This window comes from Pristiophorus japonicus, chromosome 11 (genome assembly GCF_044704955.1).
Source record: "Pristiophorus japonicus isolate sPriJap1 chromosome 11, sPriJap1.hap1, whole genome shotgun sequence".
Taxonomy (NCBI): domain Eukaryota; kingdom Metazoa; phylum Chordata; class Chondrichthyes; family Pristiophoridae; genus Pristiophorus; species Pristiophorus japonicus.
Window position 1 is genome coordinate 79,360,880 of NC_091987.1, and position 18,139 is coordinate 79,379,018.

At 45.4% G+C, this 18,139-nt stretch overlaps 1 protein-coding gene across 1 annotated transcript in view; it reads left to right on the forward strand.

Moving 5' to 3' along the window:
• The first annotated feature begins 1,982 nt into the window (after window positions 1-1,982).
• LOC139276111 (suppressor of tumorigenicity 14 protein homolog) overlaps window positions 1,983-18,139 on the forward strand; it is a 100,493-nt gene continuing 84,336 nt past the window's right edge. The window contains exons 1-3 of the mRNA XM_070893616.1: window positions 1,983-2,368; window positions 4,847-5,009; window positions 17,707-17,873. Of these exons, the coding sequence (XP_070749717.1) occupies window positions 2,267-2,368; window positions 4,847-5,009; window positions 17,707-17,873 (432 nt within the window). The 5' untranslated portion in view covers window positions 1,983-2,266. The remainder of the gene's footprint in view (window positions 2,369-4,846; window positions 5,010-17,706; window positions 17,874-18,139) is intronic.

Here is an 18,139-nt window from a genome sequence, read left to right on the forward strand (position 1 = left end):
TGGAAATAGGCGGTCTTAGTTATGTTGTGGATATGTGGTCATCAGCTTATTTCAGGGTCAAATATGACACCGAGGTTGCAAATAGTCTGATTCAACCTCAGACAGAAGTTGGGGAGAGGGATGGAGTCAGTGGCGAGGGAATGGAGTTTGCAGCAGTGACCAAAAACAGTAGCATCAGTCTTCCCAATATTCAATTGGGGAAAATTTCTTCTCATCCAGAACTGGTTGTCGGACAAGCAGTCTTACGATTTAGAAACCGAGCAGGGGTCGAGAGAAGTGGTAGTGAGGGTGAGCTGGGTGTCCTCAGCATACATGTGGAAACTGACGGCGTGTTTTCGGATGATGTCACCAAGGAGCAACATGTAGATGAGAAATAGGAGGGGCCGAAGGATAGATCCCTGGGGGACACCAGAGGTAATGATGTGGGGGTGAGAAGAGAAGCCATTGCAGGTGATTATTTGGCTATGATTAGATAGATAAGAATGGAACCAGGCAAGTGCAGTCCCACCCAGTTGGACAACGGTGGAGAGGCATGGAGAAGGATAAAGTGGTTAACCATGTCAAAGACTGTAGACATGTCAAGAAGGGCGAGGAGGGATAGTTTGCCTTTGTCACAGTCACAAAAGATGTCATGTGTGACTTTGATGAGAGCTGTATCGGTACTGTTGCAGGTGCGGAAACCAGATTAGAGGGATTCAAACATGAATTGCAGGAAAGATGGGCACGGATTTGGGAATGGACAACACATTTAATGACTTTGGAGAGCAAAGGGAGGATAGAGATGGGACAGTAGTTTGCAAGGACGGATGGGTTGAAGGTTGTTTTTTTGAGAGGGGTGATGATGACAGATTTGAGGGAGAGGGGGACTGTATCTGAGGAGAGAGAACCATTAACAATGTCAGCTAACATGGGAGCCAGAAAAGGAAGTTGGGTGGTCAGTAGTTTGGTGGGAATAGGATCAAGGGAGCAGTAAGTGGGTCTCATGGACAGGATGAGCTCGTAAAAAAGATAAAACTCAACTGAGACTTCAGAATTGGTTTTATTGACATTAAGACACAACAATTTTCCAGATGAAGTGACATACAACCTTAGCCGGAAGTACAACAAAAGCAAAGCTAATCAGATCTTTCTGCTGGGAGGTCAAGGGGTTAATTCGTCGACAACTTCTTTAAATGCTTCTTGTGGTCTCTTGCTATTTCCAAAGACATCCTCCTTTTTAAATCTTTAGTAGCAACTTGAGTTATTATGAAATAAGAAAAAGTTATTTGTTACCATATGAATATTTCTCCATTCTGCTCACATGTCTGTCCTTAAGATTACTGCGTTCCTTCAGTATCTTACATTTCATCCATACTGTACTATACTATACTGCCTCTGTACTTGCTTAAAACCTGTTGCATCTCTAACTCTTCCAGTTCTGAAGAAAAGTCATCGACCTAAAACGTTAACTGGGTTTCTCTCCCCACAGATGCCGCCTGATCTGTAGAGTATTTCCAGCATTTTCTGGTTTTATTTCAGATTTCCAACATCCACAGAATTTTGCTTTTGTACTTTATTCATGTTAGTCGCCTAACAATTGTCTGATCTTTTTAATTTGCAATTAGTTTAGTTAGAATGAAAATGCTTAATTAGACATTACAATAAAACTCCCAACACAGATTTCAAATTCCAATTTTCCTACAAGGTCTGTATAAACAGGCTGACAGCTCAGCCTGCCCTCAAGGAGATTCAAGTGTTGCTAGCAACACCCAGCACAAGCCTCTCCCAAGGAGGATTCTCTACCTCCTACAATGGTTGGTTTACAGTTAAGAGCACAAACGGCGGAACAACCTTGGGTCTTAACTCTTTCTAAATATGATTTCAACGTGTATAACTCCAACCTATAGGTTTATCCCTTGCATTAAGTAAACTGGCAGCAATCCAGTTTCTTTACACGCATGAAGGAGGTGTGACCATTCGACTTCATTCCGCAACTACCCCGCCCGAGAGCAGGAGTGAGAAGCGCATACCGACCTTAAGTATAACTCGGAGAACATCAAGGGTCATTATTCTTCTGTTAATTATCCTTATACCTAATAACTAGTTTAACTTTAGTTTTTTTCTCGTTCACTCACTAACTTGCGAAAAGTTTCCCCCAACTTTAGCCTGGACATCACCTGAACCCGACACTTCCGGGTTTAGGAAACCGAAAGGCTCTGGGAAGTTTAACATCGAAAAGTGAAACCAAGCGTGCTTAGTTTTTCCTTCGAAAGAGTTCGATTACAACATGGCAGACCGAGGCGGGATAAGAATGACCCTGGTTTCAAGCAGCTCCGAGCGAGCAGACAACAGCACACAGAACCAGACGCTCCTTAACCAGATCGACCAGGTGAGCTGCAATACTTGGGCAACTGTTCCAGGGAGATTGTAAACTCCAATTCACTCGCTCGCTCTTAGGATGAGCAGCTTTCCGTGGATTCCATCGCTTACATCTCCTTTCATTTGTACTTTCGTAATTGACTTATTTTCTCTTACATTCTAATTGCAGTCTGCTACGTTCTTTGGGGAAATTTGACGGTTGCTGTAGTGTAGTGCCTCACGATACTGGACTAGCGAGTCAGGCGACAAATTATAGGACTGAATTCAATGACGCTAAAATCTGAAAAGAACTTGCATTTCTGTAGCACCTTTCACGTCTTCCGGACATCCCAAAACGCGTCTCAACCAATGAATTATTCTGAACGGTACTGGTTGTTGTTATGTAGGCTAATGCTGAGACCAATTTGCGTACAGCAAAGTCACTATGAGGGGGTGTTGGTTGAGGGATAAATGCTTCGGGAGCCTCTTTTCAGCAAGACCAGACATTGACGACAAGATTCAACACCGCCTCCAGTGCACCAGTACAGCCTTCGGCCGCTTCTGCCACCAAGCTCATGGTCTACAGGGCTGTAGTAATACCCGCCCTCCTGTATGGCTCAGAGACATTGATCATGTACAGTAGACACCTCAAGTCGCTGGAGAGATACCATCAACGATGTCTCCGCAAGATCCTGAAAATCCCCTGGGAGGACAGACGCACCAACGTTAGCATCTTTGACCAGGCCAACATTGCCAGCATTGAAGCACTGACCACACTTGATCAGCTCCGCTGGACAGGCCGCATTATTTGCATGCCAGATACGAGACCCCCAAAGCAAGCGCTGTACTCGGAATTCCTTCGCGGCAAATGAGCCAAAGGTGGGCAGCAGAAACGTTGCAAGGACACCCTCAAAGCCTCCCTGATAAAGTGCAACATCCCCACTGACACCTAGGAGTCCCTGGCCAAAGACCGCCCTAAGTAGAGGAAGTGCATCCAGGAGGGCGCTGAGCACCTCGAGTCTCATTGCCGAGAGAACGCAGAAACCAAGTGCAGGCAGTGGAAAGAGCGTGTGACAAACCGGTCCCACACACCCTTTTCCTCTGTCCCACCTGTGACAGGGACGATGGTTCTCGTACTGGACTGTTCAGCCACCCAAGGACTCATAGAGTGGAAGCAAGTCATCCTCGATTCCGAAGGACTGCCAATGATGATGAAATGTTTGCCAGGACACCAGGAGAACTCCCCCAACCTCCAAATAGTGGCATGAGATCTTTACCCGCGATCTAAATGTTTAAAGGGCAAAAGGTGGTGAAGGAGCTAATAGAATTAGACAGGGGAGGACGAGGGTGGGAAGTGAGAGACAGAGGGAGGAGAGCCAATAGAGTGGGGCTTGGATCATATTACCTTTTCAGAATGGCAGGCAGTGACTAGTGGAGTGCTGCAGGGCTCAGTGCTGGGACCCCAGCTCTTTACAATATACATTAATGATTTGGATGAAGGAATAGTGTGTAATATCTCCAAGTTTGCAGATGACACTAAACTGGGTGGCGGAGTGAGCTGTGAGGAGGATGCTAAGAGGCTGCAGGGTGACTTGGACAGGTTAGGTGAGTGGGCAAATGCATGGCAGATGCAGTATAATGTGGATAAATGTGAGGTTATCCATTTTGGGGGCAAAAACACGAAGGCAGAATATTATCTGAATGGCAGCAGACTAGGAAAAGGGGAGGTGCAACGAGACCTGGGTGTCATGGTTCATCAGTCACTGAAAGTGGGCACACAGGTACAGCAGGGGGTAAAGAAGGCAAATGGTATGTTGGCCTTCATAGCTAGGGGATATGAATATAGAAGCAGGGAGGTCTTATGGCAGTTGTACAGGGCCTTCGTGAGGCCTCACCTGGAATATTGTGTTCAGTTTTGGTCTCCTAGTCTGAGGAAGGACGTTCTTGCTATTGAGGGAGTGCAGCGAAGGTTCACCAGGCTGATTCCAGGGATGGCTGGACTGTCATATGAGGAGAGACTGGATCAACTGGGCCTTTATTCGCGAGAGTTTAGAAGGATGAGAGGGGATCTCATAGAAACATATAAGATTCTGACGGGACTGGACAGGTTAGATGCGGGAAGAATGTTTCTGATGTTGGGGAAGTCCAGAACCAGGGGACATAGTCTTAGGATAAGAGGTAGGCCATTTAGGACTGAGATGAGGAGAAACTTCTTCACTCAGAGAATTGTTAACCTGTGGAATTCCCTGCCGCAGAGAGTAGTTGTTGCCAGTTCACTGGATATATTCAAGAGGGAGTTCGATATGGCTCTTACGGTTAAGGGGATCAAGGGGTATGGAGAGAAAGCAGGAAAGGGGTACTGAAGGAATGATCAGCCATGATCTTATTGAATGGCGGTGCAGGCTCGAAGGGCCGAGTGGCCTACTCCTGCACCTATTTTTCTGTGTTGGGAAAAGATTTCCATAAAATTGCTTAATCATCTGGATTTAATTTTTAATTCTTTCTGCAGAGAGAAACGAACAGTCAAGGGAAATATCAGTGTTTCAAAGATACATGTAATAGAGATGCCTGCAATAGAACCATCTGCTGGAAGTGTAAGATGTGGATGCTCATTGTGTTAGCCATTGCAATATTAATAGCCCTTCTCATCATCATTGTAATTTGTGGCATACGTAAGTAAAATCTTTGTATTTTTATGAAATCACACATTAACTTTTTATTGTACTGATCTCCATGCTGATGCAGCACTCATTGCTGGAAATTTTGTGGACACAGCCCATGACTTTCTATCCATAGGATTCAACCCTCATATTTCATAGAAACATAGAAAATAGGCCATTCGGCCCTTCGAGCCTGCACCACCATTCAATGAGTTCATGGCTGAACATGCAACTTCAGTACCCCATTCCTGCTTTCTCACCATACCCCTTGATCCCCCTAGTAGTAAGGACTACATCTAACTCATTTTTTGAATATATTTAGTGAATTGGCCTCAACAACTTTCTGTGGCAGAGAATTCCACAGGTTCACCACTCTCTGGGTGAAGAAGTCTCTCCTCATCTCGGTCCTAAATGGCTTACCCCTTATCCTTAGACTGTGACCCCTGGCTCTGGACTTCCCCAACATTAATAAGGACATAAGAACATAAGAACACAAGAATTAGGAACAGGAGTAGGTCATCTAGCCCCTTGAGCCTGCTCCGCCATTCAACAAGATCATGGCTGATCTGGCCGTGGACTCAGCTCCACTTACCCGCCTGCTCCCCATAACCCTTAATTCCCTTATTGGTTAAAAATCTATCTATCTGTGATTTGAATATATTCAATGAGCTAACCTCAACTGCTTCCTTGGGCAGAGAATTCCACAGATTCACAAACCTCTAGGAGAAGAAATTCCTTCTCAATTCGGTTTTAAATTGGCTCCCTCGTATTTTGAGGCTGTGCCCCCTAGTTCTAGTCTCCCCGACCAATGGAAGCAACCTCTCTGCCTCTATCCTGTCTATCCCTTTCATTATTTTAAATGTTTCTATAAGATCACCCCTCATCCTTCTGAACTCCAACGAGTAAAGATCCAGTCTACTCAATCTATCATCATAAGGTAACCCCCTCATCTCCGGAATCAGCCGAGTGAATCGTCTCTGTACCCCTTCCAAAGTTAGTATATCCTTCCTTAAGTAAGGTGACCAAAACTGCACGCAGTACTCCAGGTGCGGCCTTACCAATACCCTGTACAGTTGCAGCAGGACCTCCTTGCTTTTTTACTCCATCCCTCTCGCAATGAAGGCCAACATTCCATTTGCCTTCCTGATTACCTGCTGCACCTGCAAACTAACTTTTTGGGATTCATGCACAAGGACCCCTAGGTCCCTCTGCACCGCAGCATGTTGTAAATTCTCCCCATTCAAATAATATTCCCTTTTACTGTTTTTTTTCCCAAGGTGATAACCTCACATTTTCTGACATTGTATTCCATCTGCCAAACCTTAGCCCATTCACTTAACCTATCTAAATCTCTCTGCAGCCTCTCTGTGTTCTCTACACAACCTGCTTTCCCACTAATCTTTGTGTCATCTGCAAATTTTGTTACACTACACTCTGTCCCCTCTTCCAGGTCATCTATGTATATTGTAAACAGTTGTGGTCCCAGCACCGATCCCTGCGGCACATTTCCAACCCGAAAAGGACCCATTTATCCCGACTTTCTGCTTTCTGCCAGCCAGCCAATTCTCTATCCATGCTAATACATTTCCTCTGACTCCGCGCACCTTTATCTTCTGCAGTAACCTTTTGTATGGCACCTTATCGAATGCCTTTTGGAAATCTAAATACACCACATCCATCATGCTCGTTATATCCTCAAAGAACTTCAGTAAATTAGTTAAACATGATTTCCCCTTCATGAATCCATGCTGCGTCTGCTTGGTTGCACTATTCCTATCTAGATGTCCCGCTATTTCTTCCTTAATGATAGCTTCAAGCATTTTCCCCACTACAGATGTTAAACTAACCGGCCTATAGTTACCTGCCTTTTGTCTGCCCCCTTTTTTAAACAGAGGCGTTACATTAGCTGCTTTCCAATCCACTGGTACCTCCCCAGAGTCCAGAGAATTTTGGTAGATTATAACGAATACATCTGCTATAACTTCCGCCATCTCTTTTAAATACCCTGGGATGCATTTCATCAGGACCAGGGGACTTGTCTACCTTGAGTCCCATTAGCCTGTCCAGCACTACCCGCCTAGTGATAGTGATTATCTCAGGTCCTCCCTTCCCACATTCCTATGACCAGCAATTTTTGGCATGGTTTTTGTGTCTTCCACTGTGAAGACTGAAGCAAAATAATTGTTTAAGGTCTCAGCCATTTCCACATTTCCCATTATTAAATCCTCCTTCTCATCTTCTAAGGGACCAACATTTACTTTGGTCACTCTTTTCCGTTTTATATATCGGTAAAAGCTTTTACTATCTGTTTTTATGTTTTGCGCAAGTTTACTTTCGTAATCTATCTTTCCTTTCTTTATTGCTTTCTTAGTCATTCTTTGCTGTCGTTTAAAATTTTCCCAATCTTCTAGTTTCCCACTAATCTTGGCCACCTTATACGCATTGGTTTTTAATTTGATACTCTCCTTTATTTCCTTGGTTATCCACGGCTGGTTATCCCTTCTCTTACCGCCCTTCTTTTTCACTGGAATATATTTTTGTTGAGCACTATGAAAGAGCTCCTTAAAAGTCCTCCACTGATCCTCAATTTTGCCACCGTTTAATCTGTGTTCCCAGTCAACTTTAGCCAATTCTGCCCTCATCCCACTGTAGTCCCCTTTGTTTAAGCATAGTATGCTTGTTTGAGACACTACTTCCTCACCCTCAATCTGTATTACAAATTCAACCATACTGTGATCACTCATTCCGAGAGGATCTTTTACTTGGAGATCGTTTATTATTCCTGTCTCATTACACAGGACCAGATCTAAGATAGCTTGCTCCCTTGTAGGTTCTGTAACATACTGTTCTAAGAAACAATCCCGTATGCATTCTACGAATTCTTCCTCAAGGCTACCCCGTGCGATTTAATTTGACCAATCGATATGTAGGTTAAAATCCCCCATGATTACTGCCGTTCCTTTTTCACGTGCCTCCATTATTCCCCTTATTATTGTCCGCCCCACCATGAAGTTATTATTTGGAGGCCTATAACCTACGCCCACCAGTGACTTTTTTTTCCCCTTACTATCTCTAATCTCCACCCAATGATTCAACATTTTGTTCATTAGAGCCAATATCGTCTCTCACAACTGCCCTGATATCATCCTTCATTAACAGAGCTACCCCACCTCCCTTCCCCTCTTGTCTATCTTTCTGACTTGTCAGATACCCCTGTATGTTTAATTCCCAGTCTTGGCCATCCTGCAACCACGTTTCTGTAATGGCCACCAAATCATACCCATTTGTAATGATTTATGCTGTCAACTCATTTACTATGTATCGAATGCTGCGTGCGTTTAGGTAAAGTGTTTTAATACTAGTTTTTAAACCATGATTTCTAGTTTTGACCCCTCCTGCAGCCCCTTTATATTCATACATATTGTCCCTTCCTATCACCTTGTGGTTTACACTTAACCCAGTGCTACTCTGCTCTGTTGCCTCCTGCCTTTTGCATTCTTTCTTGGGGTTCTGTTCATCTGAGCTCTCACCCACCCTAACTCGCTCAGAGCCCTCTCCTGGGTTCCCATCCCCCTGCCAAGCTAGTTTAAAGCCCTCCCAACCGTACTATCAAAACCACCCGCGAGAACATTGGTCCCGTCTCTGTTGAGGTGTAACCTGTCCGACTTGTACAGGTCCCACCTACCCCAAAAGCGGTCCCAATTGTTCAGGAAACTAAAGCCTTCCCTCCTACACCAACAGGAGAGTGGAGAGCACCAGTTCCAACTGTCACAGGCTGGGAGAGTGGAGAGCACCAGTTCCAACTGTCACAGGAGAGAGAGTAGAGAGCACCAGTTCAAACTGTCACAGGATGGGAGAGTGGAGAGCACCAGTTCAAACTGTCACAGGAGAGAGAGTGGAGAGCACCAGTTCCAACTGTCACAGGATGGGAGAGTGGAGAGCACCAGTTCAAACTGTCACCAGACAGGAGTCACAGGACAGGACAGGAGCACCAGTTCCAACTGTCACAGGAGAGAGAGTAGAGAGCACCAGTTCAAACTGTCACAGGATGGGAGAGTGGAAAGCACCAGTTCAAACTGTCACCAGACAGGAGTCACAGGACAGGACAGGAGCACTAGTTCCAACTGTCGCAGGAGAGAGAGTGACTTCTTTGACTTCTTCTCCTAAAATTGTACTTGTAACCAGAATATTTTAGAACATGTTCTAGACCTAGATCAGTTCAAAGCACCTCAAAAGAAACGCTGACAGGACTATTAATTGCCAAGCTACAGTTTCAATATAATGCAATTTATTTAAGACAAAATAGGTCCAGTGGAAACCAGGCAGACCGTTGAAATTGGGGCAGTGACTTAAGTACATTCAAGCAATCTTACCAATCACTTAAATTCTAGCCCTGATATAAAAAAAAATGAAAGTTACACAAATAAATCCAACTTCAGATTATAATCTATATTTGAATTTGCATTTGCATTTAGCAAGTTGCACATTACTATTGACCATAACACTGAGAGGAAGAAGCACCCTTTTATCATTCCCCTTCGCTCAACACTGACTCTAGTGTTCACACACGGTTTCAGTATCATTTTGCTTCATCTGCTGCTGAAACCCTCATCCATGCCTTTGTTACCTCTAGACTTGACTATTTCATCATCATCATCATCATAGGCAGGCCCTCAGTATCGAGGAAGACTTGTTTTCACTCTTAACATGAATTCTTAGGTGGCTGTACAGTCCAATACGAGAACCAGTCTCTGTCACAGGTGGGGCAGATGGTCGTTGAGGGAAGGGATGGGTGGGACTGGTTTGCCGCATGCTCTTTCCACTGCCAGCGCTTGATTTCTGCACGCTCTCGGTAACGGGACTCGAGGTGCTCAGCGCCCTCCCGGATGCACTTCCTGCATTTAGGATGGTCTTTGGCCAGGGTCTCCCAGGTGTCAGTGGGGATGTTGCACTTTATCAGGGAGGCTTTGAGGGTGTCCTTGTAACGTTTCCGCTGCCCACCTTTGGCTCATTTGCCATGAAGGAGTTCCAAGTAGAGTGCTTGCTTTGGGAGTCTCGAGTCTGAAACATAGAAACATAGAAAATAGGTGCAGGAGTAGGTCATTCGGCCCTTTGAGCCTGCAATGCCATTCGATAAGATCATGGCTGATCATTCCCTCAGTACCCCTTTCCTGCTTTCTCTCCATACCCCTTGATCCCTTTAGCCATAAGGGCTATATCTAACTCCCTCTTGAATATATCCAATGAATTGGCATCAACAACTCTCTGCGGCAGGGAATTCCACAGGTTAACAACTCTCTGAGTGAAGAAGTTTCTCCTCATCTCAGTCCTAAATGGCCTGCTTCTTATCCTAAGACTATGTCCCCTGCTTCTGGACTTCCCCAACAACGGGAAAATTCTTCCCGCATCTAACCTGTCCAGTCCCGTCAGAATCTTATACATTTCTATGAGATCCCCTCTCATCCTTCTAAACTCGAGTGAATAAAAGGCGCAGTTGATCCAGTCTCTCCTCATATGACAGTCCAGCCATCCCTGGAATCAATCTGGTGAACCATCGCTGCACTCCCTCAATAGCAAGAACGTCCTTCCTCAGATTAGGAGACCAAAACTGAACACAATATTCCAGGTGAGGCCTCACTAAGGCCCTGTACAACTGCAGTAAGACTCCCTGCTCCTATACTCAAATCCCCTAGCTATGAAGGCCAACATACCATTTGCCTTCTTCTCCGCCTGCTGTACCTGCATGCCAACCTTCAATGACTGATGAACCATGACACCCAAATCTCGTTGCACCTTCCCTTTTCCTAATCTGCCGCCATTCAGATAATATTCTGCCTTCTTGTTTTTCCCCCAAAATGGATAACCTCACATTTATCCACATTATACTGCATCTGCCATGCATTTGCCCACTCACCTAACCTGTCCAAGTCACCCTGCAGCCTCTTACCGTCCTCCTCACAGCTCACACCGCCACCCAGTTTAGTGTCATCTGCAAACTTGGAGATATAACACTCAATTCCTTCATCTAAATCGTTAATGTATATTGTAAAGAGCTGGGGTCCCAGCACTGAGCCCTGCGGCACTCCACTAGTCACTGCCTGCCATTCTGAAAAGGACCCATTTATCCCGACTCTCTGCTTCCTGTCTGCCAACCAGTTCTCTATCCACATCAGGACATTACCCCCAATACCATGCGCTTTGATTTTGCACACCAATCTCTTGTGCGGGACCTTGTCAAAAGCCTTTTGAAAGTCCAAATACACCATATCCACTGGTTCTCCCTTGTCCACTCTGCTAGTTACAGCCTCAAAAAATTCCAGAAGATTCGTCAAGCATGATTTCCCTTTCATAAATCCATGCTGGCTTGGACCGATCCTGTCACTGCTTTCCAAATGCACTGCTATTTCATCCTTAATGATTGATTCCAACATTTTCCCCATTACTGATGTCTCGCTAACCAGTCTATAATTACCCTTTTTAAAAAGTGGTGTTACATTAGCTACCCTCCAGTCCATAGGAACTGATCCAGAGTCGATAGACTGTTGGAAAATGATCACCAATGCATCCACTATTTCTTGGGCCACTTCCTTAAGTACTCTGGGATGCAGATTATCAGGCCCCGGGGATTTATCGGCCTTCAATCCCATCAATTTCCTTAACACAATTTCCTGCCTAATAAGGATATCCTTCAGTTCCTCCTTCTCACCAAGTACATTCGGAAGGTTATTTGTGTCTTCCTTCGTGAAGACAGAACCGAAGTATTTGTTCAATTTGTCTGCCATTTCTTTATTCCCCATTATAAATTCACCTGAATCTGACTGCAAGGGATCTACGTTTGTCTTCACTAATATTTTTCTCTTTACATATTTATAGAAGCTTTTGCAGTCAGCTTTTAAGTTCCCTGCAAGCTTCCTCTCATACTCTATTTTCTCCCTCTTAATTAAACCCTTAGTCCTCCTCTGTTGAATTCTAAATTTCTGCCAGTCCTCAGGTTTGTTGCTTTTTCTAACCAATTTATATGCCTCTTCCTTGGTTTTAACACTATCCTTAATTTCCCTTCTTAGCCACAGTTGAGTCACCTTCTCCGTTTTATTTTTACTCCAGACAGGGATGTACAATAGCTGAAGTTCATCCGTGTGATCTTTAAATGTTTGTCATTGCTTATCCACTGTCAACCCTTTAAGTATCCTTTACCAGTCTATCCTAGCCAATTTACGCCTCATACCATCGAAGTTACCTTTCCTTAAGTTCAGGACCCTAGTTTCCGAATTAACTGTGCCACTCTCCATCTTAATAAAGAATTCTACCATATTATGGTCACTCTTCCGCAAGGAGCCTCGCAAAACAAGATTGCTAATTAGTCCCTTCTCATTACACATCACCCAGTCTAGGATGGCCAGCTCTCTAATTGGTTCCTCGACATATTGGTCCAGAAAACCATCCCTAATACACCAGGAAATCCTCCTCCACTGCATTGCTACCAGTTTGGTTAGCCCAATCAATATGTAGATTAAGTCTGGCATATCCATGTCTGGATATGTCTGGCATGCGAACTATGTGGCCTGCCCAGCGGAGCTGATCAAGTGAGGTCAGTGCTTCATGCTGGGGATGTTGGCCTGGTGGAGGACGCTAATGTTGGTGCGTCTGTTCTCCTAGGGATTTGTAGGATCTTGCAGAGACATTGTTGGTGGTATTTCTCCAGCGACTTGAGGTGTCAACTGTACATGGTCCATGTTTCTGAGCTATACAGCAGGCGGGTATTACTACAGTCCTGTAGACCATGAGCTTGGTGGCAGATTTGAGGGCCTGGTCTTCAAACACTCTTTTCCTCAGGTGACCGAAGGCTGCACTAGCACACTGGAGGCGGTGTTGGATCTCGTCGTCAATGCCTGCTCTTGTTGATAGGAGGTTCTCGAGATATGGGAAGTGGTCCACGATGTCCAGGGCCGCGTCGTGGATCTTGATAACTGGGGGACAGTGCTGTGTGGTGAGGACAGGCTGGTGGAGGACCTTTGTCTTGCTGATGTTTAGCGTAACTATTTACAATCTATATTAATGACTTGGATGAAGGGACTTGAGTGTAACGTAGCCAAGTTTGCTGATGATACAAAGGTGGGAGAAAAAGTAATGTCTGAGGAGGACACATAAAATCTGCAAAAGGACATAGACAGGCTAAGTGAGTGGGCAAAAATTTGGCAGATGGAGTATAATGTTGGAAAGTGTGAGCTTATGAACTTTGGCAGAAAAAAATCAAAGAGCAAGTTATTATTTAAATGGAGAAAGATTGCAAAGTGCCGCAGTACAGCGGGACCTGGGGGTACTTGGACATGAAACACAAAAGGATAGTAGACAGGTACAGCAAGTGATCAGGAAGGCCAATGGTATCTTGGTCTTTATTGCAAAGGGGATGGAGTATAAAAGCAGGGAAGTCTTACTACAGCTTTATATAAGGTATTGGTGAGGCCACATCTGGAATACTGTGTGCAGTTTTGGTTTCCATATTTACGAAAGGATATACTTGCTTTGGAGGCAGTTCAGAGAAGGTTCACAAGGTTGATTCCGGGGATGAGGGGGTTGACTTATGAGAAAAGGTTGGGCCTCTACTCATTGGAATTCAGAAGAATGAGAGGTGATCTTATCGAAACATATACGATTAGGAGGGGGCTTGGCAAGTTGGATGCAGAGAGGATGTTTCCACTGATGGGGGAGACTAGAACTAGAGGGCATGATCTTAGAATAAGGGGCCGCCCATGTAAAACAGAGGCAAGGAGAAATTTCTTCTGAGGGTTGCTAATCTGTGGAATTCGCTGCCTCAGAGAGCTGTGGAAGCTGGGACATTGAATAAATTTAAGACAGAAATAGACAGTTTCTTAAACGATAAGGGGATAAGGGGTTATGGGGAGCGGGTGGGGAAGTGGAGCTGAGTCCATGATCAGATCAGCCATGATCTTATTAAATGGTGGAGCAGGCTCAAGGGGCCGTATGGCCTACTCCTGCTCCTATTTCTCATGTTCTTATGTTCTAAGCACAAAGCATTCTTGAACTGGAAGCAGCAACACAATCCGAGAGCATGGAAGCAGCAACACAACCCAAGAACAAGAAAGCAGCTCTACAGGCGTCTGAAGGCCGAGGTCCAACAAAAAACTCATGACCTAAAGAACAAATGGTGGGTGGAGAAAGCGCAGGAAATCCAGCTACTAGCTGACAACCTCGACGTGCGTGGATTCTTTAGCACAGTCAAGGTCACCTCCGGTCCAAGCAGCCAAGGTCCTACCCCACTGCTGGCCAAGGATGGAGAGGTACTCATCAAGGACAAAGAGGCAGTCAGTGCCCGTAGAAAGAGCATTTCAAAGATCTCCTCAACCGAGACTCTATCTTTGACGTGAGTGTCCTAGACTCCATTTTGCAGCATGCTACCCGCCACCATCTCAGCACGACCCCAGCCTGACATGAGGTGGTAAAGGTCATCCGACAACTGAAGAACACCAAGGCCTCAGAAGCAGAAGGAATCCCCGCTGAGGCACTAAAACATGGCGGAGAAGCACTATTGGCATGAGTACATGACCTCATTTCTCTTATCTGGCAGGAGAAGAGCATGCCAGGACATCTCAGAGATGCCATAATCGTGACCATCTTCAAGAAAGGTGACAAGTCCGATTGTGGTAACTACAGAGGAGATTCCCTGCATTCGGCCACAGGGAAAGTCATTACAAGAATCCTCCTCAATCGCCTTCTGCCTGTGGCTGAAGAGCTCCTCCCAGAGTCGCAATGCGGATTCCGCCCACTAAGGGGCACAATGGACATGATCTTCACTGCACGGCAAATCCAAGAGAAATGCAGGGAACAACACCAACCCTTGTATATGGCTTTCCTTTACCTAACAAAGGCCTTCGACACCGTCAACCGTGAGGGATTATGGAGTGTCCTCCTCAGATACGGCTGCCCTCGAAAGTTTGTCACAATTCCCTGCCTGCTTCATGATGACATGCAACAGATCCCATATCATATCATAGTCCCTCGAAATCGTGAAAGACTTGCTTCCACTCTAAAAGTGAGTTCTTATGTGACTGTACAGTCCAATACGGGAATTACAGTCTCTGTCACAGGTGGGACAGACAGTCGTTGAAGGAAAGGGTGGGTGGGGAGTCTGGTTTGCCACACGCTCCTTCCGCTGTCTGCGCTTGCTTTTTGCATGCTCTCGGCGATGGGACTTGAGGTGCTCTTCCTCCATTTAGGGCGGTCTTTGGCCAGGGACTCCCAGGTGTCAATGGGGTGTTGCATTTTATCAAGGAGGCTTTGAGGGTGTCCTTGAAACATTTCCTCTGCCCACCATGGCTCACTTGCGGTGTAGGAGTTCTGAGTAGAGCGCTTGCTTTGGGAGTCTTGTGTCGGGCATGTGGACGATGTGGTCCACCCAATGAAGGCTGCGCTGGCGCACTGGAGGCGGTGTTGAATGTCGTCGTCGATGTCTGCCCTTGCTGATAACAGGCTCACGAGGTATGGAAGGTGGTCCACATTGTCCAGGGCCGCGCCGTGGTTCTTGATGACTGGGGGGCAATATGGCGGGGTCACGTAGGTGGTCTCAACGGATCCATCACAGATCCAATTCACATTCGGACCGGAGTCAAGCAAGGCTGTGTCATCGCACCAACATTCTTCTCAATCTTCCTTGCAGCAATGCTCCATCTCGCCCTCAGCAAGCTCCCCGCTGGAGTGGGACTATTCTACAAAACAAACGGGAAATTCTTCAACCTTCGTCGCCTCCAGTCCAGAACCAAGGTCGTTCCATCTGTCATAGAATTACAGGCGCTTGCGTCTGCGCACACTCGGAGGCTGAACTCCAAACCATCGCCAATACCTTCACCGAAGCATACGAGAGCATGTGCCTTACATTTAACATCCGTAAGGTCCTCCACCAACCTGCCCCCGCCACACAGTACTGCCCCCGATCATCAGAATTCATGATGGGGCCTTAGATAACGTGGACCATTTTCCATACCTCGGGAGCCTATTGTCAACAAGGGCAGACGTAGATGACGAAGTCCAGCACTGCCTCCAGTGTGCCAGTGCAGCCTTCGGTCGCCTGAGGAAGAGAGTGTTTGAAGACCAGGACCTCAAACCCGGCACCAATCTCATGGTCTACGGAGCAGTCGTGATACCCGCCTTCCTATATGACTCAGAGACATAGACTATGTACAGCAGGCACCTCAAAGCACTGGAGAAGTACCACCAATGCTGCCTCCGCAAGATCCTGCAAATCCATTGGCAGGATAGCGCACAAATATCTGTGCTCGCTCAGGCCAACATCCCCAGCATCGAAGCACTGACCACGCTCGATCAGCTCCATTGGACGGGCCACATTGTCTGCATGCCCAATACAAGACTCCCGAAACAAGTGCTCTACTCGAAGCTCCGACTCGGCAAGCGGGTCCCAGGTGGGCAGAGGAAACGCTTCAAGGACACCTTCAAAGCCTCCTTGAAAAAGTGCAGCATCCCCACCGACATCTGGGAATCCCTGGCCCAAGTCCGCTTAAATTGGAGGAGAAGCATCCGGGAAGGCACCAAACACCTCAAGTCTCATCACTGGGAGCAAGTTGAAGCCAAGCGTAGACAGCGGAAGGAGCGCACGGCAAACCAAGCACCCCACCCACCTGTTCCTTCAACCACTGTCTGCCCCACCTGTGGCAGAGACTGTAAGTCCTGCATTGGACTCATCAGTCACCTGAGAACTCATTTTCAATGTGGAAGCAAGTTATCCTCGACTCTGAGGGACTGCCTAAGAAAAAGAGAAGTGCCTTGGGATGTTTTACTATGTTAAAGGCGTTATATAAATACAAGTTATTATTGTTGTTTATGGTGCCAACATTGTTGAAAAAAGTTAACAGTCATAATGATTTTGTTATGGTTATTCCTACAACATCGATGTCATTCCATTTGGGCAAGACCAGAAGTGATTTAGTGCTTCAAAATGTAGCTGTCGTGCAGGCTTTCACTGGTCTGGGATGACTTTATAGGGCCATCAATGTAAGAGGAGCGAAGGCTCCAAATTGTGCAATACTCATGCCTCAGCTTTTCCTGTGGTATGCCTGGTGGGAATATGAGGCAAGAAACAAGCAGATGGAGGCCTACCCAGTGGGGGCTACCAGAATTGTGGTCTGCTCTCCTGAGGATTTAATCAACCATTTTTTCACCAGTTTTAAAACCGACAGGGGACCCTACATTGTTTTCCATGATGAGGGAGCTGGCACCTCCCCTCACCCAGCCCTGGGCATTTCCAGCCTCTTTGGTGGGGATGGGCCACCCGAGTTACACCCCTATCCCACCAAAGTCATGTAAATCCTACATGACCTCCTCCTGACCTTGGAAGGGACAGCAGCAGAGGTCCTGGGCTGTCGTATCTCGGCACTCACACTGAGATGCACCACCTTATGAAATTTGAATGCCCAGATTTAGATTGTGCTGATGAACTGGTGTCTAATCAAAATATTCGTTTTATGAATAAATAAAAGTTTATTGCACATAAGTGAATCTGGTATTGTTGCCATGCAGAACCAGATTTAATGTAAAATGTACTACTGAGTCTGAGCATTTGGTAATCAATTGCTTTTTGATTTTAAAACTGGCCATTTTAATCTTTTAACTAAAATTAATCTCTTAAATGTACGTTCTGAGCTGATACTTGATAACAACCTTTCTTCCTGTTTTGAAGGAGCCACTTCAATTGATGATGACTTTATTCATCCAAACCTCAAAATTTATGGAACTTCTCGGTACTATATCGGAAGTATGAAAATATCCAAACATTCATTTATACCTGAACTAATGATGCCTCAATCAAAAAAATACTCATCCTTGTCAAAGGATTTGAAGATTATGGTAAGGAATTTAGAAATACTAAAGTTTTATAAGTTTGAAAATATAGGAAGAGGCAGATGCAGCAGTTTGTGTTTTTTTTGGTATTTGCTTGTTACCTTTCTGCGAATGTTCTGAGTGAACATTTACTGGGAAAGTTATATATTCTGTAATTTTGATTATGGTTGAATATTTAATTTATATATATATATATATTTTTAGTAAAACTACAGATTGCCTTTAATAATCTGAAATGCTTTGTTATACTAATTTTAACAGAAAATAGGTAA